The 26,803-nt window shown below is 41.7% G+C and overlaps 5 protein-coding genes across 8 annotated transcripts; 4 read left to right on the forward strand and 1 right to left on the reverse strand.

Moving 5' to 3' along the window:
- Nucleotides 1–4,143: 4,143 nt before the first annotated feature.
- On the forward strand, nucleotides 4,144–6,255 carry hsd17b1 (hydroxysteroid (17-beta) dehydrogenase 1). The gene is made up of 6 exons (XM_026362361.1): nucleotides 4,144–4,344; nucleotides 4,437–4,598; nucleotides 4,675–4,854; nucleotides 5,021–5,114; nucleotides 5,215–5,398; nucleotides 5,526–6,255. Exons 1-6 carry the CDS (start codon nucleotides 4,155–4,157, stop codon nucleotides 5,682–5,684), a joined length of 969 nt encoding a protein of 322 aa, XP_026218146.1. The 5' UTR covers nucleotides 4,144–4,154; the 3' UTR covers nucleotides 5,685–6,255.
- Nucleotides 6,256–7,362: 1,107 nt separating this feature from the next.
- On the forward strand, nucleotides 7,363–10,124 carry si:ch73-141c7.1 (coenzyme Q-binding protein COQ10 homolog, mitochondrial). The gene is made up of 5 exons (XM_026362374.1): nucleotides 7,363–7,567; nucleotides 7,873–8,025; nucleotides 8,336–8,528; nucleotides 8,961–9,062; nucleotides 9,693–10,124. The coding sequence occupies exons 1-5, from the start codon at nucleotides 7,464–7,466 to the stop codon at nucleotides 9,843–9,845; spliced, it is 705 nt and encodes a 234-aa protein (XP_026218159.1). The 5' UTR covers nucleotides 7,363–7,463; the 3' UTR covers nucleotides 9,846–10,124.
- A 2,461-nt stretch (nucleotides 10,125–12,585) lies between these two features.
- On the forward strand, nucleotides 12,586–14,695 carry LOC113161460 (complement C1q-like protein 2). Of its 2 annotated transcripts, XM_026359180.1 has the most exons (4): nucleotides 12,586–12,781; nucleotides 13,597–13,787; nucleotides 13,875–14,009; nucleotides 14,100–14,695. In XM_026359180.1, exons 2-4 carry the CDS (start codon nucleotides 13,664–13,666, stop codon nucleotides 14,384–14,386), a joined length of 546 nt encoding a protein of 181 aa, XP_026214965.1. In that variant the 5' UTR covers nucleotides 12,586–12,781; nucleotides 13,597–13,663; the 3' UTR covers nucleotides 14,387–14,695. The 2 variants fall into 2 exon arrangements, with proteins under 2 accessions (XP_026214965.1, XP_026214885.1); XM_026359100.1 differs by lacking the exon at nucleotides 12,586–12,781 and having other exon boundaries at nucleotides 13,460–13,787.
- A 696-nt stretch (nucleotides 14,696–15,391) lies between these two features.
- LOC113156781 (HMG domain-containing protein 3) lies at nucleotides 15,392–20,268 on the forward strand. 3 transcript variants are annotated; one of them, XM_026352109.1, is made up of 9 exons: nucleotides 15,392–15,495; nucleotides 15,863–16,028; nucleotides 16,146–17,906; nucleotides 17,986–18,125; nucleotides 18,238–18,442; nucleotides 18,534–18,638; nucleotides 19,034–19,221; nucleotides 19,346–19,487; nucleotides 19,582–20,268. In XM_026352109.1, the coding sequence occupies exons 1-9, from the start codon at nucleotides 15,493–15,495 to the stop codon at nucleotides 20,166–20,168; spliced, it is 3,297 nt and encodes a 1,098-aa protein (XP_026207894.1). In that variant the 5' UTR covers nucleotides 15,392–15,492; the 3' UTR covers nucleotides 20,169–20,268. The 3 variants fall into 3 exon arrangements, with proteins under 3 accessions (XP_026207894.1, XP_026207900.1, XP_026207910.1); XM_026352115.1 differs by having other exon boundaries at nucleotides 19,034–19,170; XM_026352125.1 differs by lacking the exons at nucleotides 15,392–15,495; nucleotides 15,863–16,028; nucleotides 16,146–17,906 and having other exon boundaries at nucleotides 17,913–18,125.
- Nucleotides 20,269–20,345: 77 nt separating this feature from the next.
- mylk5 (myosin, light chain kinase 5) lies at nucleotides 20,346–26,517 on the reverse strand. The gene is made up of 15 exons (XM_026352905.1): nucleotides 26,443–26,517; nucleotides 26,137–26,277; nucleotides 25,668–25,704; nucleotides 24,487–24,614; nucleotides 24,249–24,402; nucleotides 23,858–24,169; nucleotides 23,656–23,764; nucleotides 23,180–23,383; nucleotides 22,856–23,073; nucleotides 22,658–22,781; nucleotides 21,650–21,802; nucleotides 21,434–21,563; nucleotides 21,256–21,343; nucleotides 20,983–21,123; nucleotides 20,346–20,874 (listed from the first exon to the last, which is right to left on the reverse strand). The coding sequence occupies exons 1-15, from the start codon at nucleotides 26,515–26,517 to the stop codon at nucleotides 20,669–20,671; spliced, it is 2,220 nt and encodes a 739-aa protein (XP_026208690.1). The 3' UTR covers nucleotides 20,346–20,668.
- Nucleotides 26,518–26,803: the final 286 nt, after the last annotated feature.

The following is a 26,803-nucleotide window of genomic DNA, read 5'->3' on the forward strand; positions in this document are numbered from 1 at the left end:
CAGACACACCACCCATCACTTCATTTCACCACATCACAGGTGAGGCACTGATGCATGGATGCCTGGCATTCTCTGCCTGTTGCACCTGGAGCTAAGAGCCAGAGAGAGGGGAAAAAGGAAAATCCACTGTACTGGAATGTGTGGTGCTCAGAATACCTATCCTATAGTTAAGGATCCTGTACTGATGACATCTGCTCTCACACAATCGAATTTGTTTTGGGAATGTTATCTAACCAGCTGGAATTCGCAAGACAACGCATCTCAGATACACGGCTCAGATACGCTTGTGCCAGTGGGCTGAACATGAGTCCAAATAGTGGTGCAGCTGTAGGAGGCGTGCAAACACATCATATGTGTCCTTCTCTGACCCTCATTACGAAGACAGCAGCGCCCGGAGCTAAATACAGGTCAGGTCTAGTCCCAGGGCAGACTCGAGTGCCTGTAGGCCCAGAAAAAAAAAGGGAACAGGATGTCCCCAATGTTACAGCGAGAAAGAATGCCTCGATTGGTGGATTCAAAAACCGAGGAGACGTTTCCCATGACACAATCCCTGCCATTTCCTGGAGCTCTGAGGTCTTGTATACAAACGGGTACTGTGGAATGCCAAACCGGCAGGTCAGGCTGTGGCCCCGAGGGTTACAGCTGACGTAAAGCCTCACGTCCAGTAGCATGCTCCAAACCTCGCTTAATATTTCAGAGCTATGGGAAAATATACATATTTAAAATACTGTATGATGCCTTAACCCCACTCCTGTGACACGACCTGCACGACCTCTGAGTCTGTTGGGTCCGACTCCTCCCTTGGGCTCACAGCATGTTCTTGGACTTAAAATACTGATGACTGTACTCTTCTGTTTAGGTCTTGCCCCAAGCTTAATGAATCATAGACTACACATAGCTTTTAATTAATAATTCTGCCAGACAGAGTGCATTTCTGCCTCCCTTAAGAAAAAAGGTTGCGTGTAAGTGCAATTTAAAAATTATACTTATAATTCACCAGGTTTTATCTATAGCACTAAAACGGTGTCTGGAAATTCAGTTTTGTCCTTGAGAAACTGCAAATGTGCTGATTCTGCCTCTGTAAACTGTATGGGTGCTCGGAACCATTCATACTTTCCACACATCCTATCCTGTTTCAGCCATGATGATTTTACCAGATAGGAGCGAGCCCTGCTTCCTCTATATAACCTTGTGAAAAATGCGCTGTGCATTTCTCAGGCTCTCTCTTTACTCTTTATTGAAATAAACCTGCCATACACTTCATGGTCGTCATAACACAAGAATTGGTCTAAGCCACATCCCTAACCTGTCAGTGGTTCATAAACCAGTATATGAAGGTATAGCTCTTTGGCAAGACATAAGCACAAAACCTCTGTTAAACATTGAAAGTTTCCTGTGTGGACTTAAACAGCACAGAGTTATCCCAGTGAATAATAGTGAAACAGAATAAAGAATTATTAGTCATTGCTGAAGGAAGGAATGTGGATTAAATGTGTGTGTGCTGATAGAAGAGGGAAGAAAAGGGTTACAGAGAGTAACTGTGTCTCATCAGATGCATAGACAGCACATGCAGAACTGTTTTGATAACCATTAAATCCACCAAGGCCAGCAGCCAAGCAGTGGCTTTACAGAGTTAAACTGAACCTCTCAGACATGCAGGCTGAGAGAAATTAATTTGATATCAGATAGGAATTCTGCAGTAATGTGATAATTATGAGAAAAAACACCGGACAAAATTCACCAGTCAAAATATACATTTCTTTCAAGTGGCTGACCTTCACCAAGCCTGTGTATGTCTTTTTCTTTATTTTTAACTATTTGTCATAATTAATCATCATGTTTGCTGTTGCTAACCTGCCTACGGAGTATTTTTTCACACTACAGCAGCTCAAAATTTGGACAGAGCCACAAAACATACAGCATCTGAAATACTTGACAGCTTGTGTTCAGCAATACTGTCTGAAAGCAACCCCCGCAGCATGAGAAAGATTTTTCCCCAGATCTGATTGAACCATGAAGTTTCATTTCCAAGCAGGCTAACATCTACATCAAAAGACTTGTGTCTTCTTCCACCTAACTGGCTGATAAATCTCATAACAGCTGATAGAATCACACAACAACAGACATCCAAGTCCGTGGCACATTTTGAGATCAACAAGTTTGATCCTATCAGCTTCAAAAGGCCTCTCACTTCTACTATTGCAGTACAATGAGGCAAAGCAGATCTGCATAGTTCAGTTAAACTGAAACACGGCGAGTAAAATCAGCCTCTTTTTTAACTTCATTGCCAGGTATAGCGTGACATTTCAGCTTCGCCACATGCACCGCAACACGTCTTCAGCTGTTTCACTTCTGCTCATCTGTCTCACATGGGACATCCTGTTGAGTACATCTGCTTCGGCAGCCACTCAGTGATTTTACAGACCTTGTACGCTGTCAACAACGTGTCCTTACTGCGTGTGGCTGTCCTGAAATGACACAATACAAATCCTCCATAGGTTGAGCACATGAATGGACTGACACCAGGGGGCTGTTATACCTTTCCTCCGAGACGTTGTGTTGGCAAAGGCTTTTCCAAAGCACTATGCACCTCTATTAGACCTTCACAGGGAGACTGTAGGCCACGTGTTGCAGGATGGTGACCGATTAGAACATCACCGTGGACCACAGACTGCACCATGCTTGCAGGATGGATTCAGGGAAAACTAGTGGATGAGTTGAAGCTTTTCTTTATTGTGTGCACAGAAATGCACAAGGTCAATCCACAGTGTAAAGGGTTTGAACATAGTTATTATGGAAGTTAAAAACACTGGAATATTTAAGGTCCTTATCCTGAACATGATATGAAGGTATGCAGTATACCACAAAGCATCTACTATTAGTAACTACAATTAGGTGAGGTTAAGTATTTAATGAATCCTAACCACGCTTGATGACTTGTAGATATTTCAAATAGATAAGATTAAGATGAAGTTCTGCTCCCTGACTCTGAGAGAGCAGTCAGGCTGATGGCATCTCAAGGAAAGGATTGCAAAAAACAAGCAGGAAATTCCTACTTGGTTTGTCCCGGTCAGAAGAAGGAATTCTTTCAAATCTGTCTGCTCGATCGTTGCATAAAGAAACAAAAAAAAGTTTAATAAAGTTTTTGTTTGTTTGTTTTTTACTGAGTAACTCAGCTGTGGTGCACACATGATTACAGAACACATTCAAGAGTGTATTTAAACAGGACTATAATGGCTGTAGTGACTTCTTTTGAATTGGAACGGCAAAACAACTTTCATACCCAGAATTTTAATAAGGTAGACATCTGTTGCACAGTACACAGGAACAAGCTGCGGTTAAAAGAGAAGCACCTGAGGTTTCGTCACCACCAAGTGAAACAATACTCACATGCACACAGTTGCATCTTTTTTTCTCTTGCACACTTGGGAACATTGTGTCTGATTACTAACTTCTTCAGAGGTTTCACTATGTGAGATGAGGTTAAAAGCTCACAATACTGAACCTCAACTAAAGAAACAGAGCTAAATGGCATCAGCACATTACTAAAATGACAATTTCCTGCAACGCAACCCTGGAACAAAGGGTGCAAGTTCTCCGAATCTGAAAGCCTCAGTGAACAACACACAACGATTTGCAATCCTGGATCCCTTAAACTCTCTGCTATCCAGCTTATTGCTCGCTATTGTAATGTGAGGTTGGTGTCTTGATGTGGTCAATGGAGCACTCCGAGGTCAGCACGGCTTTACTCGTTGTGCAACAGAGGACTGGTAGTTTGATGTTTTGCTGCCCCCTGCTGCTCCTACGGTAACAATGCTCCAATTCAGAAGATAAAATGGTAGACTGCATGGTGCTCGAGGTTTTTCTGAGCATTGCCATTATCATCACGATCTATGTTTCACAGAAATAAATAAGGGTGTAATACCTCACAGTTGCACCTCGCTAAAGTTATTTTATTTACACTTTTACGTCACTGGAAGCAAAAACAAGCCAACCTCAACTGTTCCCACATCTCAATGGGAAAAATAAAACTATACTAACAAGGACATGTGAACAAATTAGAGAACTCCAGCTGGCTGATAACAGGAACATGTTTAGGATTAGCTGACCTTGTGAAAGCGAACTATATGAAAACACTGAGAACGACTTTTCACATGCCTCCTATAATCTGGCTCTTTGCTAAGGTGCCTTTTTCACTTCGATCCAGCTGCTCCCCGCTGAAGCACAACGTAGGTGAGCTCGGCTCCATGGACAAAAAGGTGGTGCTGATCACAGGCTGCTCCTCTGGGATCGGCCTCAGTCTGGCTGTACGGCTAGCCTCTGATCCAGGAAAGACATACAAAGGTAACTACGACTAACACTGATCAAATAGGTTTTTACTGAAGTGTCTTCTTAAAGAGCTCGAACCGTGTCTCTAAGTGCTGATTTCTGTTTAGTCTACGCCACCATGAGAAACCTGGACAAGAAGGAACGTCTTTTAGACTGTGTGAAAGGCCTGCACAAAGACACTTTAGACATTCTCCAAATGGATGTGACGGACCGCCAGTCCATCCTGGATGTGAGGGACAGGATTGCAGAGAAACGGGTGGACATTCTGGGTATGTTGTTGTGCCAGTGAGCTCTGATTTGGATTGTAATCCTGTGTGTTAATTGGATTATCCTCACCACTCACAGTGTGTAACGCCGGTGTGGGTTTGATGGGCCCGCTAGAGGTTCAGTCCTTGGACTCGATGAGGCAGATTCTGGAGGTCAACCTCTTAGGTACCATCCAGACCATCCAGGCTTTCCTGCCAGAGATGAAGGCTCAGGGCCAAGGTCGCATTCTGGTCACTGGCAGCACTGGAGGACTTCATGGTGAGACAGGCGAACAGTCGAGGAGTCACTGAACGGCAACAGTGCTCCACATGTGTAATTTGAACAAGGATTTGATAGAAAGCATGAAAGCACATCACGTAGAGGCCAACTGACATGCATGAAATTGCCAAAATAACCCACCGTGGTACTTCATGCTCTCTCACAGGTCTCCCTTTTAATGAGGTGTACTGTGCCAGTAAATTTGCAATCGAGGGGGCATGTGAGAGTTTGGCTGTCCTCCTGCTACACTTCAATATACAGTGAGTTTTAAGGAGCTGCTGCCTCTTGTTCTCTTAGTTGAATAAAGTCAATTAACAGTCAGTTAAGACGACTATTGACTCAGTGTGTTTCACCCTACAGTGTGAGTCTCATTGAGTGTGGTCCAGTCAACACTGACTTCCTGGTGAACCTGCAGAAGGTGGAGCTCGGAGATTTGTCTCTCCAACAGGTTGATACCCAAACACTCAGTCTTTATGAAAAATTCCTGCAGCACTGTGGCTCAATTTTCCAAAATGCAGCACAGGACACTGAGGACATTGTAAAGGTAGGCCGCATGTTTACAGACACCACTTTGTCTGTTACACTGTGTGTCAGTGATTGAAGTAAGAATGGCATTTTTTTTTTTTTTTTGTATTTTATTTTGACACTCTCATTTTAATATATACATCCAGGTTTATCTAGATGCCATCAAGTCGCCCAGCCCTGCGTTCAGATACTTCACCGGCGGTGTCGTGCCTCCTCTTACCCAAATGAAGATCACAGAGCCAGACGGCTCACAGTGCATCCGTGCTATGAGTGAACTCATTTTCTCAGTGGAGGAGAAACAATAATTGCACTCTGAATTCACTGCTTTCACTCATTTTCAACCAAGCCATGATTTCCTGTGCTGAGATTGCTCTTCCTTTTACTTTATCTGCAGGTTAACATTTTGTTCTCTCAGTTATGTTCTCTGGGATCAGGTTGATGCCCTCTGACTCACTGTTGTTGCTCAACTTTCAAAGGGCAGAAAATTCAGTGTGTGTGAGTTCACACGAGATTCCACATTTCTATTTTTGTATGAGTCTTATGAAAAGTTATGTTTCTTATCACAAAAAATGTAAAAATAGAATAGAGTAGAATAGAATAAAAGAAATATTTGATAAGGATGGTGTTTATCTTTTGAATGATGCAACAGTTTTTGTATTCGAGACATTTGAAAGCGTTCTTACAACACTGGCTGGTATATTTTCACCATTTTTATAAGGCTATTTTAAGCAAATGATGACAACTTTCTTCCTCCATCTCCCATGAGGTTTTCCAAAGGCAGCAAAACCAAAACATGCAGGATTTCTGTACGACTGATTGATGTTGTGTGTTGTCTTTCTTCTCTGTTTGTTTTACTGCTTGCTCTAAATAGTCCATTCGGTCATAAATTAATAAAGTGTTTCAAGTGAACTAATGCAACATAAATTCTTTCTATCATACTCCCACTGTTTTCATGTTGTTGTGACGCGTGGATTTTGAATCTAGAGTTAAGTTCAATGATCACTTGGACGTCATTTGCCTATCAATGATTAATACATGTTTTAAAAAGTGCACTGAAAACATAGATTCAGTGACGTCTTCACACATGAGACGCATCAAAACACCTGGTGTAATGACGCTGACCTTCCTCATTTGGGCTTTTAAATTATGGAGCAGCATAAAGTTCACTGATAAAAAATTGAACTGGGGCCAGCTGGAGCGGCGTCCATGCATCGTGTAACCTTTACCTCGATTTAGGGCTGTTAAGCCCTTGAGTACTTTCTTTTCTAATCTGAGACAGGTCATCCAGTCTGTACATCTCTGAGTTACGCTTGTGGATCGACTGATGTTCTTAAATCGCTCTTTGATCAAGTGCCCTAATTCCAGTCTGAGAATCCAGAAATGAATCGTGCGCCTCCTGTTCTGGCTGTTACACCACACACTGTTATGTCGACCACTATAATGAGAGTCAGGCAAAGGCCATCGTAAAACTTTTGTTACTGATGGGAACTTATGATTTAGAGTTCATTTGCATGTGAACAATGAACTTTATTCCACTGAACTGTAGCACAGAAATCCAGGTGAATCACTTGCACATCACGTGTTTGCTGGACTCACTGCTCACCACATAGTAACATGCTTGTTCACAGAATATCAGCTTTATGCCATTCACTCATTAACGATTGGCTAATTAGAAAAATGCATTATTTCAGTGAAAGTGACTTATTTTTCTGTACATGAGACGTGTGAATTATGGCTTCACAGCCTTTTCATGTAAAACTCCAGTTTCATTAAATGTTTTGTGTAATTCTTGTCTATGTGCATAAGATTTAGAGAGATCTAAAAGAAACAGTTTTTAGGCTGTAAGATCAGATATTCAACAGATTACATTTTGATTTATTTCTTTTATTTGTGAATGAACTTCCTTGCTTATCAGCTCTCTGTGATTGGTCGGCGTCACTGCGCCTCCCGTGACGTCACTGCTGCAGACCTGAGCCAAGTGCGGCGCTTCATGAGCCAGAACAAAGAGCGGTCGCTGGGGCCGAAACACCGACTCCTTTTTTTTTTCCAAAGTACCTGTTTTACTTCTTATCCTGAACTTTAGCATGGCGAACAAAACGAGTCCGCTCATCTTCAAGACGCTGCTGGAGATGTCCGAAGCCCACTCTGCGAAAGTCGTGCGTGCAAACGCAAAAAGAGCAAATTTCAGGTGAGTGATTGCGCGACAGAGATGCAACAGGTGAGCGGAAGTTGCTGTTTTTTTTTAAGATATGTATGTCAAATATATTAATATGCGCTCAAAATAAGGCTCCATTTAATTATCTGTGTTTGAGAAAGGTGGGATTGTGAATGAACACTTGGAAGATAAACACTTTTTTTAATTCACAGAGATCACATTGATAGTATGGATGTTTCAGTCACAGTCATAAACAGTATTTCTTATTGAGTTAACCTACATTTTTCACTTTAAATTTTCATTAATGTGTTTCTATAAATACAATTTCTTCATCCCAGGCACTTGGGCTCCTGTGGACCCCTGGTAGCCAGAAGGGCCAGCCTGCCCCTGTGCCTCGCCACCCCCATCAGCACACCCAGTCGCAGCTTCATCAACCTGGCTGCTCCCATCAGCACCCGCAGGATGGAGTATACGGAGTGCCAGACATTAGAGTAAGTGTGAATATTGAAAAGAAGACAAGTACACTGAAGGTGGTTTAATTATTAGTCAATCAAAGATAAAGGGAACCATTTTAAGAATACAGGTTTTAAGTGCATGATGTGTGGTGTTTGATCCAAACTTCATAGGTAAAACATCATTTGCTGAACATTTCCAGCTTCTCAAATAGAAGTATCTGTTTCCTGTATCTTCTCTTATAGTTTATTTAATTTTCTTCTGGTTTTGAACTGTTAACTAGTCAAGAAATTCGAAGATGTCACCTGAAATATAAGAATTGTCTTAATGTGACTCATGTGTGCTCAGGTACTCTCCAGAGCAGATGTACAACGTGGTGGCCAATGTGGATCAGTACCAGTACTTTGTTCCCTGGTGCAAGAAGTCTCGGGTCATGAAGGGAGGTAACGGCCACATCTGGGCAGAGCTCGAAATAGGTTTCCCCCCGATTGTGGAGCGCTACACTTCGGAGGTCACTGTCGTCCCAAACCATAAAGTCAGAGTAAGTCTTGATAGTTTGAGTAAACAACCATTACGAATAACTTCTCATTTTCTTAACATAACTTTATTTAACTTTATTAAAGCCCATTTCTCGAACTTTCCTTTCCCATTTCTTCTCTGTTTCTTTACTTCCATGGATTTTCAAGTTTTAATAAAACCAACACATTCGAAGTGAGCAGTCCTTTCTGGTCCAAAGTCTCACCACGCAAAACACAAACAAGTTCTGTCACACACTGTTTGCGCCATTTTGATTTCTGTTTACTCCTTTGCTATTGTGCAAATTAGTGGGGCTAGGACATTTTCATTTGGTTAAACAGGAAGAGCAATAGCTGTCACCAAGGTGCACATTAAGTATGAAAGGGCAGCTTCGTCTTTGGTTTGACATTTTGGTAGTCGCTAATTAAAAGTCTTTCCCATTGTGTTTTGTTTACAGGCTGTGTGTACTGATGGATCTCTCTTCAGCCATCTTGAAACAATATGGAGGTTTGCCCCTGGACCCAAGGAACTACCAGATACTTGCAAAGTGGATTTCTATGTAAGCATAATCAATCAAATAAGTATCTGACTCAGGGAAGCATGAGGAAATCAGGTGTCGCAAATATAGTCCTCTTAATTATGAAGCAGAATTCTATGTTGAAAATATAAGAAAGTAGACAATGAAGACAATACAGCAGCATTTATGATGTTGTTGCATGAAACCAACCAACACGTTGATCACAGTGAATTGCCTGTTTGTGGGACTTAACAGATCAAATTGCACGGCTAATTCCAACTCTTTGTCCCTGTGCCTTTGTGAATGGATTACAGGCTGAAAGGAAGCATTGAGTAAAATCTCATTAAGCACTAAATTTAGTCTTGAGTAGCACCGGAGAGTCTCCGGAGGCCTGAAATAGGTCAGGGCGTAGTGTTAAAGAGCTGCTGAAATGAGTTTGACCCTGATGTCAATTCCAATTACCACAAGTTCAGCTTGGAAGTGGTTGACTTTCAACAGATTGTGTTAAATAAGGGATGTTGTGGGACTGATCTTTGAACGTTTGTTAAAAGTATATGGTGATAAAGAGTGAACTCAGCCAAATATGTCCAAACTGACAGAGGTGCTGGACTGAAATCTATAATATAAATCCAATATTTAGTCACTGTTACCTAACTTGTTTGTCCTTTGTAGGTGGCGTTTGAGTTCAAGTCTCTTCTGCACTCTCAGCTGGCCAGTGTCTTCTTTGACGAAGTGGTTAAGCAGATGGTCGGTGCCTTTGAGTCACGGGCGGCAACACTTTACAGGAACCAGCAGGTGGTGTCACTGAGGAGACGGTCGACATGAGAGAACGCGTTTCACCTCATCTCCTTCCACATCCACTACAGCCAATCCCTGCCTGGCTGCTTCCTCTTACCTACAGTCAGCACTTGTCTTGCACAGGAGACTGGATCTTCTTTTTGCACTCACTCATACAGTATCTTACTCCTGAGACAACATGCACATGAGAAATACTTAAAATTATTTATTTTTAAGACACAAGTTAATTTATTTCCTTTTTCATACATGATGTATTTATTGTGGTGTTTGAAACATCTAAAAGGGTTAAATAGCTTTTCTTGTCCAGCATTTTGTCTTCTTTTGTCATCTTTTCCTAAATGTCTGCCTACATGTGGTTTGGCAGCAAACACAAATTCACGAGTTCCTCACAAGCCCCCATTTTACCAGTTTGTGAAAGATTGAAAGTGCCCTTGCTGTAGCTTACAGAAAAACATGAGCATTCACAGCAAACTGGGAATCCAGTGAATGGATTGAACCATAACAAACTCCATGAGAGTAACTCAAAAGATCTACATGATGCGTTATGAGTGGCTGATTTTGTACCTGAACTCCAGGACGCTGTAAAGAGTAAGGCAGTCAAACTCCTGTTTGCTGACATGAGGAAAAACAATTATTTTCTCAGGCTCCACACACGTGTTCCTGATGAGGAACGTGATCCAACACAGGAACACTTTTTGTAACGATGTTACAAAAATGTGGAATAAAAAACAATTGTATTACAATAAACATACAGTATATTCTTTTTTTCCTTGGGTAAAAATGTACTGTACTGTATGTGTAACTTGTTGGATTTGGACAACAGTATGGTTAAATAAGCATGTGCCTCCGGGAACCGTTGTGCAATTAACCAGTGACCTAAGTTTACAGTCAATATCTCAATATCTATCTTCAAACATTTATTCAGTGTCAGTGGACTAAATGTTACCTGACATGTTGACAGACTAAAATGAAGAGGTGGTGCTGACTTCACATTCCACACATCTTGTGACCACTGTAAAAGCACATAGACTACAAACTGAAAACACGATCAATTACTTTTCCTACAACCATTGACACAGAGTTGCCTCCAGTCATGAAACTGTTTTTCTAAAATTCACAGAGATCACATTGATAATGTTCATGTTTCAGTCACAGTGAAAAACAGTATTTCTTATTGAGTTAACCTACATTTTTCAATTTAAAATTTCATTAATGTGTTTCTATATATACAGTGAGGGAAAAAATTATTTGAACCCCAGCTGATTTTGTAAGTTTGCCCACTAACAAAGAAATGATCAGTCTATAATTTCAATGGTAGGTGTATTTGAACAGTGAGACACAACAATGACAAAAAAAATCCAGAAAAATGCGTTTCAAAAAGAGTTATAAATTAATTTGCATTTCCATGAAGGAAAGAAGTATTTGATCCCTTCGAAAAAACGTGCTTTAGTACTTGGTGGCAAAACCTTTGTTGGCAATCACAGAGGTCAGCCGTTTCTTGTAGTTGGCCACAAGGTTTGCACACATCTCAGGGGGGATTTTGGCCCACTCCTCTTTGCAGATCCTCTCCAATGTTTGGCAACTCGAACCTTCAGCTCCCTCCACAGATTTTCTATGGGATTAAGGTCTGGAGACTGACTAGGCCACTCCATGACCTTAATATGCTTCTTCTTGAGCCAGTGATTTGTTGCCTTAGCCGTGCGTTTTGGATCATTGTCATGCTGGAGTACCCAACCATGACCCTTTTCAATGCCCTGACTGAGGGAAGGAGGTTCTCACCCAACATTTGACGGTACATGGCCCCATCCATCCTCCCTTTGATGCGGTGCAATTGTCCTGTCCCCTTGGCAGAAAAACACCCCCAAAGCATAATGTTTCCACCTCCATATTTGACAGTGGGGATGGTGTTTTTGGAGTCATAGGCAGCCTTCCTCCTCCTCCAAACACAGCGAGTTGAGTTGATGCCAAAGAGCTCGATTTTGGTCTTATCTGACCACAACACTTTCACCCAGTCTTCCTCTGAATCAGTCAGATGTTCAGTGGCAAACTTCAAACGGGCCTGTAGATGGGCTTTCTTGAGCAGGGGGACCTTGCGGGCACAGCAGGATTTCAGTCCTTCACGGCGTAGTGTGTTACCAACTGTTTTTTTGGTGACTATGGTCCCAGCTGCCTTAAGATCATTGACAAGTTCCTCCCGAGTGGTTCTTGGCTGATTCCTCACCGTTCTCATTATCATTGAAACTCCACAAGGTGAGATCTTGCATGGAGCTCCAGACCAAGGGAGATTGGCAGTTAATTTATGTTTCTTCCATTTGCGAATAATTGCACCAACTGTTGTCACCTTCTCACCCAGCTGCTTGGCGATGGTCTTGTAGCCCATTCCAGCCTTGTGTAGGTCCACAATCTTGTCCCTGACATCCTTGGAAAGCTCTTTGGTCTTGGCCATGGTGAAGAGTTTGGAATCTGGATTGATTGATTGCTTCTGTGGACAGGTCTCTTTTATACAGGTAACGAGCTGAGAGGGCTGCCAATGTCAGCTCGTTACCTGTATAAGATCCACCTGGGAGCTAGAGATCTTGCTGACGGATAGGGGATCAAATACTTCTTTCCTTCATGGAAATGCAAATTAATTTATAACTCTTTTTGAAACTCATTTTTCTGGATTTTTTTTGTCATTGTTGTGTCTCACTGTTCAAATAAACCTACCATTGAAATTATAGCCTGATCATTTCTTTGTTAGTGGGCAAACTTACAAAATCAGCTGGGGTTCAAATAATTTTTTCCCTCACTGTACAATTTCTTCATCCCAGGCACTTGGGCTCCTGTGGACCCCTGGTAGCCAGAAGGGCCAGCCTGCCCCTGTGCCTCGCCACCCCCATCAGCACACCCAGTCGCAGCTTCATCAACCTGGCTGCTCCCATCAGCACCCGCAGGATGGAGTATACGGAGTGTCAGACATGAGAGTAAATGAGAGTTAAAACAATTGTATTACAATAAACATACAGTATATTCTTTTTTTCCTTGGGTAAAAATGTACTGTACTGTATGTGTAACTTGTTGGATTTGGACAACAGTATGGTTAAATAAGCATGTGCCTCTGGGAACCGTTGTGCAATTAACCAGTGACCTAAGTATACAGTCATGTCTCAATATCTATCTTCAAACATTTATTCAGTGTCAGTTGACTAAATGTTACCTGACATGTTGACAGACTAAAATGAAGAGGTGGTGCTGACTTAAACATTCCACACATCTTGTGACCACTGTAAAAGCACATAGACTACAAACTGAAAACACGATCAATAACTTTTCCTACAACCATTGACACAGAGTTGCCTCCAGTCACGCCTGGATCCATCATCTGAAAAGGTCAATAATCAGTATTATCAAAGTAATGTCCGTCCTGGTGGTTTCACAGATGAGGTAATGTCAAAATGACACAATGCCATGTTTGATCAAGTAAGAACCATTTAAAAGTGATCTCTTTGGACCTAAATGATGATTTATGCAATATTTTATTTCTTCACATTTATTAAGCACTTTTAATTTTGTTTACAGTAGAAACAGGGGTGGTTATCATTAATCACTATAGACACTTGCGTCTAACTACCCTGAATAAATAAAGCTTAAAAATGGGTGTTCCCTAAAACTGGTATTCCCAGTTTTGCAGAGTATAAAAGAGAGCAGAAAAAGACAGAGATTTCAACACCACAAAGATGAGGAAGATTGCAGTTCTGAGTCTTGCACTAAGCTTCATTTTATGTGATTCCCAATTTAGTAATAACAACGACAATGTCCAGGGCTCGGGATCGACCAGCTGCCGTGAAATCTGCTGCCTCACTTCCATGAGCCAAAATCTGGGAGCAGTAGGAGAGAAAATCACAAACTTGGTGGAAAAAATACAGCTTCTGGAGGCTAAGCTGCAAAACACTGAAAAAGAAGTCCTGGAGCTGCGGAGCCTTACTGGAGGTAACTTGGTCCAAATGTATTATATCACATCATTCCTCTGTGTGTAAAGTCTTAACTCTTGTGTCTGTGGCAATTTGATGGTCTTAGGCACACCTCAGGTGGCATTTTCTGCAGCCCTCAGGGAATCTGGCAGTGGAGACACTGGCCCTTTCACCACTGCTACACCACTGCAGTATAAGAGGGTCTTCTCCAATGCTGGCAGTAACTACAACTCTGCAACAGGTAGTGATTACCAGATAGAGAATGGATTAAAAGGGAGAAAACGACAAATGAGAACCTGTGAAATTTGACCTCTTCTATTTATTTTGGCAGGCATTTTCACAGCAACTGTCAAAGGAATGTACTTCTTTCGATTCTCGATGTTCAACAACCTCAGTCAGTCTCCCAACTCTGTTGTGAGCCTCATGAAGAATGGTCAGCGGCTGACATCTGTTTGGGACACCTCAGGGACTGACGCCAATGATATGGGCAGCAACGCTGTGGTCATTCCTCTAAATTTGGGAGACAGTGTGTATGTGGAGCTACAACCAAACAGGATTGTATATGATGACGGCATGAACTACAACACCTTCAGTGGTTTTCTACTCTTTGCCATGTAATTCAAACTGTGCGGTTCCAGGTCTGCAACATCCTTCATGCTTTAGTAGTAAAAGTAAAAGAAATATCTAGCTAAACTAATAATGCACTGTGTATGAAAATTATTAGGACTTGTAAATGCAATTTGATTAAGACACGTAGGCTATTAATAAAAATCAAAATACACTTCAATCTTACACTGTTGAATGCTTGTATCCCAATTTTCCCTAATTTCATAATGTTTTTGATTTTATGACACATTTGTCTCCTGCTGATACACTAATTGCTTACTAGTGAATACCAAATAAAATAAACTCCACTTGATTAATGTCTCTATGTTTTTGTTTATCTGCATTGTTCTGCATGCTTCATTTTCATCCCTTCAACAAAAGCACAGAATCAGCTTTGACTTGGGATCTTTTTTCTTCTCTCTAATTAGAAAACGCTGTTGCTTGTTCAGAAAAAAAGGTCACATAATTTTTGCACAGAAGACTACACTTCATATACCGTGATTTTTAAAGGCTGTGTATACAATCAACGTTACACTGAGAAAAATACACAAAGACAAAATACCAATCTTACTCAAAAACAAGAATTCACAAACAAATCCCTGCATTATCACCTTACCAATATAATTTACCCAAGCCTTTCAAACAGAAATGCAATTAATCAAAAACAAAATAAATTAATTCTTAAATTTTTAATGTCTTTTCTTCCAGTTACTGAGGAAAATATTTAATATTGATCAAAACAACTGTATTTTCTGTGATGATAATATTGAAACAACTGAACCTCTTTCTTGTTTTATTATGTTTACAGCATGTTAAACACAATATTGTATTGTATTGCTTGTTTCAAGGCCATCGAGCATGTTATTGCCAAGCTGTTGATAATATTCAAATAAAGTTCTTTATACAGTATATAAATAAAAAAACGACCGTCTAATTTCAATCAGGCAATCTGGTGAACAACCTCAGTAGTTGGGGGCCTTGTCAGCTGTCGCGCATGCGCAGTTGCAATCTGGAAGGCTCTGAACGCACAAAGTTTAAACACATTGACTCTGTGACCACTTTAAATAATCTTCTCTTCAATTTACCGTCACTTTAAATAATCTTCTCTTCAAATTACCATGGTAAGAGCAAGTGTCCGTTAAGCCGATAAGTCGATCAGCATCTGAGCGTCAATTTGTGCTTTGATGCTTTCAGAAGATCTTATGTATTAGAACAAAACAGCTAAATGTTAGTTAACTTTAGCTTTATAAACACAAATGTCTGTCAGATCATAACAATAATAACTTTTTTGTCTGTAAGTGGCAGTTATTCATAAATCACGAACAACAAATGGTCACTATTTCAGATTGTTATTTAAACTCTCACCTGTTTCAGGTTTAATATTACATCTTTCTGGTTGTAGAAATGCTATTTATGTTCAGCTTTATGGTTTTATTTATCTTTATTTATCTATTTATTTTTGGTATTAATTTTATTGCTATTTTACAGGTTCACCCATCAATAATAAAACATGGGGGCCAATTTGAAGTAAAGTCCTCAAATGTCAATCGGACATTGTTTCACTGTCTTCTGTGTCCTAAATTCAAGTTAACTACCAGCAGGAGGATCCAGAGACACATGGAAAGCCACATCAACACTGCACTGCATGTTGAAGGTAATTTTCACAGCCATCCAACACACTCATATAACACTAAGGGTTTAATGGTGGTGCTGCAGATTTTTATTGTTGTACCCTATGATTTAAACCTACTACTACTCTAACTCCTTACAGGCAACATCATTTGCAGATGTAACCAGCCATGCAGACCAACGGGGCATTACCATTGCCCCTACTGTGGACGAACAATTCTACGGAAGGAACACATGGAAACTCATGTGTATGGATGCCAATGTAAACCTGCCCAAACAGTCCCTTCTCCTTCTATGACATCAGTAGCACTTGCTTCTCCTTCTACGACATTAACAGTATCCTCATCCCCTCTTATGACATTAGCAGCATTCACTTCTCTTCCAACAACTTCTTCTCCAATGACACTGGCAGTTCCCCAGTCTCCTACGGTACCAGCAATACAGCTTCCTCTTTCGCCAACACTAGGAGTACCTCGGCCTCCTTCAGGAATATCAGCAGTACATGCTTCTCCTCCTGTGACATCGGCAGCACCCTCTTCCTGTCTTACATTGGCAGCACCCCCTTCTCCACCCACATTAACAGTACCTCCCATAACATTGGCAGTACCATCTCCTGTGACACCAGTAGTACCATCATCATCTTTTTCCTCAATATTGGTGTCACCACCTTCTCCGGCTGTAACATCGGCAGTACTTAACCCAGAGCCTCACCCAGCCATCCCAGAATTTATGGAGGAGCCCATGGAGTGTCAGGCATCTGTGGTAGATCAAGATCATTGTTACACGCTTCCATTCCCAGTTTCTCGCCACTCCCCTGTAGCTTCACCAACATCCAGTGATATTGTCTCGGCTTCACAACCAGAGGCCTCTAGTACAGGTGCTTGTTCACCTGAGGCTTCACTCAGAACTGGCAAAGTGTCTGATGGCATAATGAAGCTGCCGTCTTATGGTGTCATACGTTTAAAGTTGGCACGGTGCCGTCACTGCTCACTTCGCCTTTACAAGAAAAACCTGAGGGCCCACATACAGAGAAAGCATGGTGGGTTTAAAGATATTACTGCTGCTTCACATCTAAAGAACGTATGTGTTGACGAAACTCGTGGAATATTTGCAGTCCAAAAAGTGGCTCATGGTTTCTCTGTTCCGATACATGTACAGCGTAAAACATGGGGAAATCCTCATCAGATTAAATGTGGGTTGGAGGAATGTCACAAATATCAGTTGCTCGCAAAGAAAAGTGGACTCATTTACAGTCTGTGTGAGCACATTCGTTCACTCGATTACTGCAGCAAGGTAGCTCCCGAGGAGTTCCTCAGAGAGGCTGTTCTTGAGGAATTGGTGTCTATGCATGTTATGGAAGAATCAATGATGGCAATATGCAAAATGAGGCAAAAAGCAGCAGAGAAAGACCATGTGCCTTTTTCTGTCTTAGTGGATTTGGGTGGTTCCACACATCAGATTTGTTTCTCAGTTCATGAGCCCAAAAATCTTAGTTTTTCCTGCTTTGGCAGAGCTATAGTAATTTATAATCTGAAAAAACAGTCCTGGCATTGCCCCTGCACAAACTCTCGTGAAACATGCCCACATAAAAGCATTGGCAAATGGCACCTCTTCCAGACCAGAAGAGATCTCCTCCCTGCATCAACTGAAGAGACATCTCACACTTACGTTCATCAATCTACCATAGGGTGGGAAAGAAGTGTCAGATATACTTTTGCGCACAAAAAAATCCCAGTACCTCTTCCTGGAGACACCACAGCTCCAAGAGCTCTGACAGATTATCCTGTATGTTTGATTCCCACTGAGGAAACATGCAAGCTCTGTCAAGGTCATCCCAGATTAGAAGAAGGGTTTCTCTTTACAGACAAAGCTGTAATAGTTGGCATGAGTGGAGTCCAACACAGTAAGTAAACTATATATTTTACTGACCACATACTGCTTACTCTAATCTGATTCTATTTTAATTTACATATGCATTGCAGATATCTCCACATTTAATAAAAGATGCCCTGACTGCAACATGGACTACCGTTACCAGGAGTGGCGAGATGGCCTCCATAACTTCAATGACCATGTCATTTTGACTCTAGAGCTTTGTTTATATATGCGGCACGGCCTACAGGTGTGTATTTAGCAATGTCTGAACTATTACTGACTAGTTTTGCATTTTTTCGTTTTTGCTTGTAAAACGTGTACTTAATCATGTAGTTGTGTGTGTGTATGTTTTTTATTAGTGCCACATGTCAGTGTCCAGAATGATCAGTTCTTTAGAGAGTTTTCGAGGTCAAAGGTTTCCAGCAGTCAGCATCATTTTCCAAGCATATTGTCACTTTGAGGCACTGACCGACACAGAGTACAGTTACACCTGTTACAGCTGTGGCTTCTTCCCCCCCGTTGTAATCATGGACATCCACAGAAGCAGGATCTCCAAACTGGAGGGTAAGTTTTATGAGTAACTGAGAAGCCAACATATTAAAAATGTTATTCTAATCAATAATGATTCCTCTTTAATTACTTTTTGTGGTTATAGTGAGTGAGCTAAAAACACCCCCTGAACACTTTGATGGACAGCACAATGCAGAGGTCTTCTGGGACTCTGTTCAGCTGGAAATGATTAGTCGAGGCTTTTTTCCAAGTAAGTTCCAAGTTAATTCCATCTGGATGTCTCTTTATTGTGCTAAACCACAAATTGAACATCAAAGATGACATTCATTATATAGATCATTGTAAACTGAACACTTACTTGTGATCACAAATCATATACTGTCCTGTCAGTTTGGTATGATTCATACTGAATGCAAACGATGGCAAATATAAACCATATATGTCAAAAGTATATTGTTCTGCTGAAGATTGAATGCTATTTGCTAAAAATTGCAAAAGGCCGAACTGATCTTAAAATGCACTAATGATCTTATTTAATTTCGTTCACAGATTTAAATAAAATAATTTATTAACTTATTTAGTTGGGTGGAGGGGTGAATGGTTCAGTGTATGTACAGTATTTTGTGATGTCTTTGTTTTTCTTAGCATGTTCAAAAAATCCATTTGAAGTTCATCCATGTTATACTCACTGGGCTCCTTGGATTGGCAAGGAAACCCGCAAATCTGATGGTCTCCTCAACACTGAATTCAAGAAGATGCTGGCATCCGAAACTGAGGGCGAAGTGAGCAGTGTGACTGCAGATCGTCTTTGTGAAGAGTTATTAAAACAAAATGTAGGATTTTGTTTTGTGGGGCTCAGCGTGCACTTTTATGTTCTTTAACATATGTTACAATAATAGGTTTGCTAAGAAAACCCACTGATACTTGGATAACATTATTTGATGTACTGTATCTTAGGAAGCAACTCTCCAGACTCTTTGCAAAAAGTGTGGCGTTAATACAAGTGGATCTCGCACAGATCTGATAATACGGCTCATGGAGAAACTGACAGATCAACAGACTTGTGTTGATGTGTATAAATCTATCTGCAGTGCTTCTGGTAAGTATGCATTAAATGTGTGACTTTAAATAATAAGTATGAGTTAGATAATTTAATCAATTTGACTTTTGACCTTGACCTTACTCTTCTACAGGTGGATGGTCGGTAGTTGCGTGCCCCCATGGCATTGTTTATAGTCTGAAATTCAACCTGCACATAGGAACTCCAAGAGATTTTGCTGATCTTCTCCTGTCATGGAAACATTTCCCAAATGTCTGCCTATATGATTCTGCATGTGCTTTGGCAACACATACAAATTCGCGAGTTCCTCACAACCCCCCATTTTACCCACATGATGGAAAACTAGTGGCCCCAACACAGGAGAACTTGGCTCAAGCGGTCTGTCGAAAACTGAAAGTGCCCCTGCTTTGGCTTAAGGAAAACCATGAACATTTACAGCAAAATGGGCATCCAGTGACTGGATCAAGCCACCATTATGCACTTTATAACAAACTCCATGAAATTAACGCAAAAGATCCAGACGATGTGTTACGAGGGGCTGATTTGGTACCTGAACTCCAGGACGCTTTAAAGAGTAAGGGAGTAAAACTCCTGTTTGCTGACATGAGGAAAAATAATTATTTTCTCAACAGCATGTCAGCCTCCACACACGTGTTTCTGATGAGGAACCTGATCGAACACAGGAACACGTTTTGTAACCAAAAACGTCTGGACAACTAGTTGAAGCGAGCCCTGTTGCATGTTTAAGTTAAGCAAACACCAGCTATATTCCTGTCTGCAGCAGGGCAATGCATGTTTGTAGCAAATGTTACACAAGCAAAATAAACTATTAAATTAATTCAAATTTGTTTGTACTGACTTTCACTACACGATTCAAACTGCATAAATTCAGCCAGGTTTGCTTTTTAAAAGGCATATTAATTTATTTAGTTTGATGTTTGAAATGCAATATTAAATTGAATTGCTTTAAGAAAGTAAATCAAGATAAAAGTATTAGAGGCTGAAACACGTTTAAGATAGTGTACAACAAAAACCGTGGTCCCATGAAGAAATTAAACAATAATACATGTGTTGTGTTTTTAGAGACAGTACAGGACGTACCAGACACTGCTTGCTCATATCAAAGCAAGAATATAAAATACAAGTGAAGTGTTCAAGGAACTGAAGAACATTAATTATAAATATGTCATGTGTAATACGCATACACTGATGGAAACAATCTACTCTTTAACAGTAAGTCTTGCTGAGCAGAACGTTTCCCCGTGGTCATTGGTGGCTCTACAGGTATAAACATTGGCATCCTCAGGACCAGCTTTGGTGAGGAGGAGTGTACAGTGGCCGTCTTCCTCATACTGTATCTGCACTGTGGGTGACTCCATCACAGGTTCCTCGCCACGCAGCCACACCACCTCTGGGTCGGGGTATCCTGCCAAGATAAGACAGGAGTGTCAGGTCTGAATGGTGAAAAAGTCAAGTCCGAGTCACGGCCATGCAGCAAAGCATAGCAAAATATGTAAGTGCTTAAACTGTGCACCTGTGAGGTGACACGAGAGAAGGGCACTGGAACCCCGAGCTACAGTCTGGTCCTCAAGGCCCTGAGTGAACTGGGGTGGCGCCTGCATCTTGAGCTCCAGAGACTGCAGGGCCTGCTCTGCCTCCGGGCTCAGGGGTGAAACTGACACATAGAAGGAGGAAAATTTAACATAACACATTTCCCGCTAATTCTTACAAGCAAATACGGTTAAACTATGATAGGCCAGGAAACTAAAATAGTTGTGAAGACTGAAAAGTAAAAAAAATTTCTTACCTTCTCCAAGACTTGTAGAAGACACTGTGCTGTCAGCTTTAGAAAGTAAAGCCATTCTTTTCAGGGCCAGCATGGCTTTACCTGCTTTCTACATAATGGAAACAAAAGGTTTAAAGTGTTTGGAGCAGAAAGCTAAACCCTCAAACTCAAAAAAAAAAAAAGATGTGAGACGTGTTACCTTCCACTTCTGCCTGGCTAGAAATCTTTTCATCTTTTCCTTGGACAGACATTTGGTGGTTGCAACATCTCTAGAGTCAAATGCTGCCATCCAATGGTGGGCAAGGGCCTCTTCACAAGACATCCTCCGCCTGGGGAGCACACACAGGGTGAAAATGTGGTTAACGTGAAGATGGCATCTGGTGGTTGAGCATAAGGTGTATGTTAATGAAATCACCGAGGGTCCTTGTTGAGCAGGGAGCTGATGAAATTTTTGGCCTCATCTGTTATCTCATCAAAGCTTTCCTCATCGAACTCCCACTGGGCAGCTGTGACCAAGGCCAGGCTCTCTGCGTCGCTGTTCCCCTGGAACGGAGACTCACCGCTCAGTCTGAGAACCGCAAAAGACAAGGGCGTTAAAATTCCAACATGCATCCATCATCACCAATAGTTTTGTTTACCACATGCTCACTTGATTTCTTGCACCAAACTGAAAAGTCTCATGACAATACATGTCTGTATGACAAAGTCGTACAAAACTCAAATTAACTTAGTCTAATGTTTCACCTGCAATGACTGATTTTTGGCCACTTGAGGGAGGCAACACAACAGTGTGAACACAGCATTTGGGCTGTCATCTGTTTAGTTGATATGGTGTCTATGTACACATCCAGCAGTTAAGTGAAGAATATTATTCACAGTGAAACAGAACACACAGTTCAGCTGAGACTATACAGCTCGGTAAAACCACGGGGAACAACACATCACCGCCAACTCTGTTGGTTCATCACTATGAGAAACCCCTTTCATATTAGTGTTTGATACACTATTGGCTGAGCACAGTAAATCCCTGCAATGCATGATTCAAACTGAACAAATTCAGGGACATTTGCTTTTCAAAAGGCATATCTTAAATTGATTTAAACATTTGACAGGGAATAGTAAAATTATTCACAAGAAGAAAAAAATGTCGAGGTTGAAATACATTTAAGACAGTGTGTAACAATAACCTTAGTCCCATGAGAAAATGTAACAACAATAACAATCTAGTAACAGTAAATCCCTGAAAAACTGGTGCAGGTGGATTTTGTTACAGAGCCAGGATAGCTGCTTCCAGGTGAGCTAACCGGCTTCTGGCGGTATTGTTTCACATTTACTGGACAGGGCGGTCTATATGACAGACACTGAAATTGGGAAACTATCCCTTTAATTTACAATTGGCCACAGGAGCAGTAGTGTGACTCACAATATATAGCAGATGACCCCAATACTCCACATATCAGTGGCCAAGCACACAGGCTCATAGTTGATCACTTCAGGTGCCACAAACTCTGGAGTCCCGTGCATTACCTTCAGGGGTGTGTTGCCATCTGCCATGAAAAGATAAGTCACATGATTTAAACCAGAAAGACTGTAAATATTATGAGGGTTTCATTTTACATACCAAGCCTGCTGGCTAACCCGAAGTCTATGATTTTTATGGAGGTGCCGGTGTTGTCAACACACACAATGTTCTCAGGTTTGAGGTCCAGGTGGACGATGTTTTGCTGATGCATGAAGGCAATCCCTTCGAGGATCTGCTGCATGTAGCGCACACTGGCAGGCTCTGTGTGCTCAAAGCTGTCATCCACAATACGTTCAAAGAGTTCCCCACCTGCGATGCTGCACACAAACCACAACAAACAGTTTTTATATTTCTCTGTAGACGGATAGGATTTGCAGTTGGTATAAGAATCGAACTCCCTTGGGGTTTCATGGGAATACTTACAACTCCATGACCATGACCATCTCAGGCTTGTGATCATATGCAGCCACACACTGAACCAGTTTGGGGTGGTGGAGGTAGTTCATCAACTCAATCTCCTTGCGAGCAGCCTCCCTCTCCTTGGTACGTCGGCCCTTGTAGAACTTCCCAGCGTACACATGTCCTGTCTCTTTGTGTGTCAGCTTGAAGACCAGGCCAAACTTTCCCCTAATGAAGGAACAAGTGAAGTCTTTTTTTTTTTTTTTTTTTTTTTTCTGGCAGCTAGAAGTGGGAATGTTAACTTGGCAAACGTTGCCTCTTTAATACTGTGTTATCGTGTCTCTACATGTAGTACAGTAATCCTCCCACCTCCTCACTTGGCTGGAGCATTTTATTTTAAGGAAGACTTGAAGTCTAAATAAGTTTTCTGATTTCCAGAGAAATAGATTTCTGCACTGCTTGAAAACAATGGTTCACACTTAGGCATGAGAGATACTCACATTCCCAGTTTCTCTTGCAAGTTGTAGTGATCTGTGACTTTGTGGGTCGAGTTAATAGTGACGCAGGTATACGCTTGAGGGGCCTCCTCTTCTTGCAGTTTCTCTGAAACTATGCAGAGAGATACAGGAACTGTAATATTAGCCTCAACATTTTTTTTGTTTGTTTTCGTCAAATGCTGTATGCACAGCTCATGTAACTTGCCTTTCTGTTCCATCTTTACTACTGGTGACACTGGTCCTGGCTCACTTACTCCCACTGTGTTGTAGGCCCTCACTCTGAAGCAGTACTCCTCTTGCTGCTGCAGCCCGGAGCACACTCTGTATGAGGTGCTCTTACACTGGGATGTGAGCTCGCTCCAATCCCCACAGTCAGTCTGTCCTTGGTTCTTTACCTCAACCACATAACCTAGGATGGCGCTGCCGCCGTCGTAGGAGGGACCCGACCACGAGAGAACAAGGCTGGAGGCAGAGATGCGGGAGATCACAGGACAGGAGGCAGGGGGCTGCGGTCTGTCTGGAGGGTAGATGATGAATGAAGTGCTGAACAAACTGCTTCACATTGTCCTGACACTGCAGAGCATCTGAAGCCTTACCTATGACTGAAAGGGTGAGTGTGTGCTGTGCTGAACTCCTGCGGTCTCTCACTACAACAGTGTAGGAACCAGAGTGCTGCAAATTACTCTCTGCTATGACCAGCGTACTGCTCCGATCCGTATTTTCTGTCCACAGCTCGGGACAATCCACTATCTGCCGATAAACAAGTGTGTAAGGAAAGACGAGTAGAAGGGGAGATACAGTGACAGTGGAGACAAAGTCTTTAAAGTGGATTACCTGCTGTTTGTTTCTGATCCAACAGGACACTACGGGAGGGCTTCCGGAGAAAAAACAGCTCAGACGGGCAGCCTGTCCCACCTTAACCTCGACGTGCTGTGGAACGTTTTCAAAATGTAATGTCGGACCTGCAAAGACACAACAAAGTGATTGTTTTGACTCAAAGACTCGCTCATTGTAGTTTCAGTCTGACTTCATAGACCAAATGCCTAAAACATGTCACCGGAAGGAAGCTATACTGTGTGGCATGTGAGATAAAGACAGAGAGAGACGGAGAAAATGCCTGGATCTGTGGTTTGTGTGGTACTGTATGAGTGTAGCATTGCAGCCCACAGCGCATCAAGTGTCTCAAGTGAAAACAAATGGCTAAAAACAGACACCGACACCACACAAGTATAACCAGTCCTTGTGCAATGAAGTGTGTTAACTATGTTAAACTACTTCTCTTTTCCAATGTTTCACACACACATTTAGAAATATTTCCTTGCAGATACCCTTAAAGGAAGCAAACCCAGAATACGTATTTGGACTCATACTGTCCACTGTAGTGCATCCTATAATATTATGATGTTAAGGTTTAGACTAGAAAAGTCCATATATGAGCTGAAGTTAACATCACGTCTCACACTGTCAGTATTCAAATGTTATGGCATCGAATTTGACTGGAGGCAATCTGATAAACTTTGTTACCTTCCTTGCACGGTCAATTATTGAATCTTCCTAACAAGCCACAACTTTTATGTAATTTAAACCAGAAAAAACATTCCTCTTTGCTGTAAGGGTATGATGGATCAGGGTATGAACTGTGTGCTCACAACAGACATTCAGACCTTATTATGTGAGCTTTTTCATGTTGCAGACTACACCCTAAGGCAAAGGTCCTCACTGTATAGCAGCATAATAGCTTATAGTACAACAACATTAGAACAAGAACAAAGGGTAAAAAAGAAGGCGTATCTCCAGGGCAAACCACAACAGCACGCACATAGACAAACCCGACTCTAATGGATATGTCACATTAATACGGACAAGAGAAAGAGACACAGCCAGATCAGACAATGTTGTAAGCAATGAGAAACAGAAAGGTCAGGCCACCTGAAAGACAGGTTCACGGTGCTTCCATCTGACAGAGGCAGCAGGTGAAGATTTGAAAAAAGATGGACGAAGTGTGTTTTTCTCACCTGTCCCCTGAGTTGGCTCTCCTCTTTGGGATGACTTCTGCAAATACAGATGAAGGGCAGGTAGGTTTTAGTGCAAGAGGTGTGGCTCACACGTTCACAGGTATGGCTATCAGTTTACAGGCTCACCAAGTCTAACTGTACTGTTCACTCATCACTTCCCTACATGGCGTTCACTTGGACTGAGTGGGTGTAGAAAAAGCTGCATTGTTGTGGAACCGGGCATAACTCCTCTTAGTATACATGATGTCAGACAGCCAATCACACGAGGACGGGAAATCATGTGTTTCCCTTTCATTTATAAACATCCGCAAGAATTTAAAACAATGGTAAAGAAGCTGAAATATTTTCCTGGTGCATGAAACTATGTAAAGAATGAAGGAAACTGTGCTGCGTGTGTTATCGTGTAATTATCATTCACTGACTCTTCCATAATGAAGGGAGTCATCTCCTTACCTCTTGGGGATGTTACTGGGCTCTGCTTTGGAGAGTCTAGAGGGTAGGCGCTAACAGATCCTGTGAACTGCTGTAGCTCGTCTTTGGGACTCTCTGGTGACCGTCCATTCTCTATAATGCTCTGGGATGCAGAAGTGGGGACCTTTGAGATGTGATCCTGTGCACCACAGATAGTTTCATAATCTGTATCGGTTGCCAGTAAGAGGAAAAAGAAGAGGAGATCACATCAGAAATGAAACTCAGCCTACCCCCTACTTGTTGTGACTAACTAAGTTTATAATTAGCAGCAAATTGTGTTGGAGTTGTGTTGTGTCTTGCTCACCTCTGACAAACACAGCAGCACAGCAGGACGTCTTCCCCGCGCTGTTTTCCGCCAAGCACGTGTAGGCACCAGCATCCTCCGGCAGGCACTCTCTCACCACAAAACTCACCTTGCTGCCATCAAAGGAAGCATTCCCAAAACGAGCCACATCACCTGCCCATAGGAGCAAACACACAAACTGGTGTGATATGCAAAAACAATGGAGCAAAGGCACGTGAGAAAGGGCTTGACAGTGATGTCAGGTACAAGAGACCACTTGAACCCTGCTGGCCAGACATTGTTCGTCCCATCAATCTGGTTTCTGTTACAATAACACAAAAGAGATGCCAATGTATAGCAATGGTGCAGTCGTAGCAACCGA

The sequence above is a fragment of the Anabas testudineus genome, chromosome 8 (assembly GCF_900324465.2).
Source record: "Anabas testudineus chromosome 8, fAnaTes1.2, whole genome shotgun sequence".
In the NCBI taxonomy this organism is placed as follows: Eukaryota; Metazoa; Chordata; class Actinopteri; order Anabantiformes; family Anabantidae; genus Anabas; species Anabas testudineus.

What these genes read in the sequence shown, in the direction of transcription:
- hsd17b1 (XM_026362361.1), top strand. Translation starts at nt 4,155, where the DNA reads ATGCCTCCTATAATCTGGCTCTTTGCTAAGGTGCCTTTTTCACTTCGA. An exon ending in GAAACGGGTGGACATTCTGG is followed by an intron (nt 4,599 to 4,674) that starts GTATGTTGTTGT and finishes CACCACTCACAG; the next exon opens with TGTGTAACGCCGGTGTGGGT. An exon ending in CAGCACTGGAGGACTTCATG is followed by an intron (nt 4,855 to 5,020) that starts GTGAGACAGGCG and finishes GCTCTCTCACAG; the next exon opens with GTCTCCCTTTTAATGAGGTG.
- si:ch73-141c7.1 (XM_026362374.1), top strand. Translation starts at nt 7,464, where the DNA reads ATGGCGAACAAAACGAGTCCGCTCATCTTCAAGACGCTGCTGGAGATG. An exon ending in TCCCAAACCATAAAGTCAGA is followed by an intron (nt 8,529 to 8,960) that starts GTAAGTCTTGAT and finishes TTTTGTTTACAG; the next exon opens with GCTGTGTGTACTGATGGATC. An exon ending in CTTGCAAAGTGGATTTCTAT is followed by an intron (nt 9,063 to 9,692) that starts GTAAGCATAATC and finishes TGTCCTTTGTAG; the next exon opens with GTGGCGTTTGAGTTCAAGTC.
- LOC113161460 (XM_026359100.1), top strand. Translation starts at nt 13,535, where the DNA reads ATGAGGAAGATTGCAGTTCTGAGTCTTGCACTAAGCTTCATTTTATGT. An exon ending in GCTGCGGAGCCTTACTGGAG is followed by an intron (nt 13,788 to 13,874) that starts GTAACTTGGTCC and finishes TGATGGTCTTAG; the next exon opens with GCACACCTCAGGTGGCATTT. An exon ending in TAACTACAACTCTGCAACAG is followed by an intron (nt 14,010 to 14,099) that starts GTAGTGATTACC and finishes TTATTTTGGCAG; the next exon opens with GCATTTTCACAGCAACTGTC.
- LOC113156781 (XM_026352109.1), top strand. An exon ending in CATGAGTGGAGTCCAACACA is followed by an intron (nt 17,907 to 17,985) that starts GTAAGTAAACTA and finishes TATGCATTGCAG; the next exon opens with ATATCTCCACATTTAATAAA. An exon ending in ATATGCGGCACGGCCTACAG is followed by an intron (nt 18,126 to 18,237) that starts GTGTGTATTTAG and finishes GTTTTTTATTAG; the next exon opens with TGCCACATGTCAGTGTCCAG.
- mylk5 (XM_026352905.1), bottom strand. Translation starts at nt 26,517, where the DNA reads ATGCTGGTGCCTACACGTGCTTGGCGGAAAACAGCGCGGGGAAGACGT. An exon ending in TAGCCAGGCAGAAGTGGAAG is followed by an intron (nt 21,344 to 21,433) that starts GTAACACGTCTC and finishes TCCATTATGTAG; the next exon opens with AAAGCAGGTAAAGCCATGCT. An exon ending in TTCTACAAGTCTTGGAGAAG is followed by an intron (nt 21,124 to 21,255) that starts GTAAGAAATTTT and finishes TCTATGTGTCAG; the next exon opens with TTTCACCCCTGAGCCCGGAG.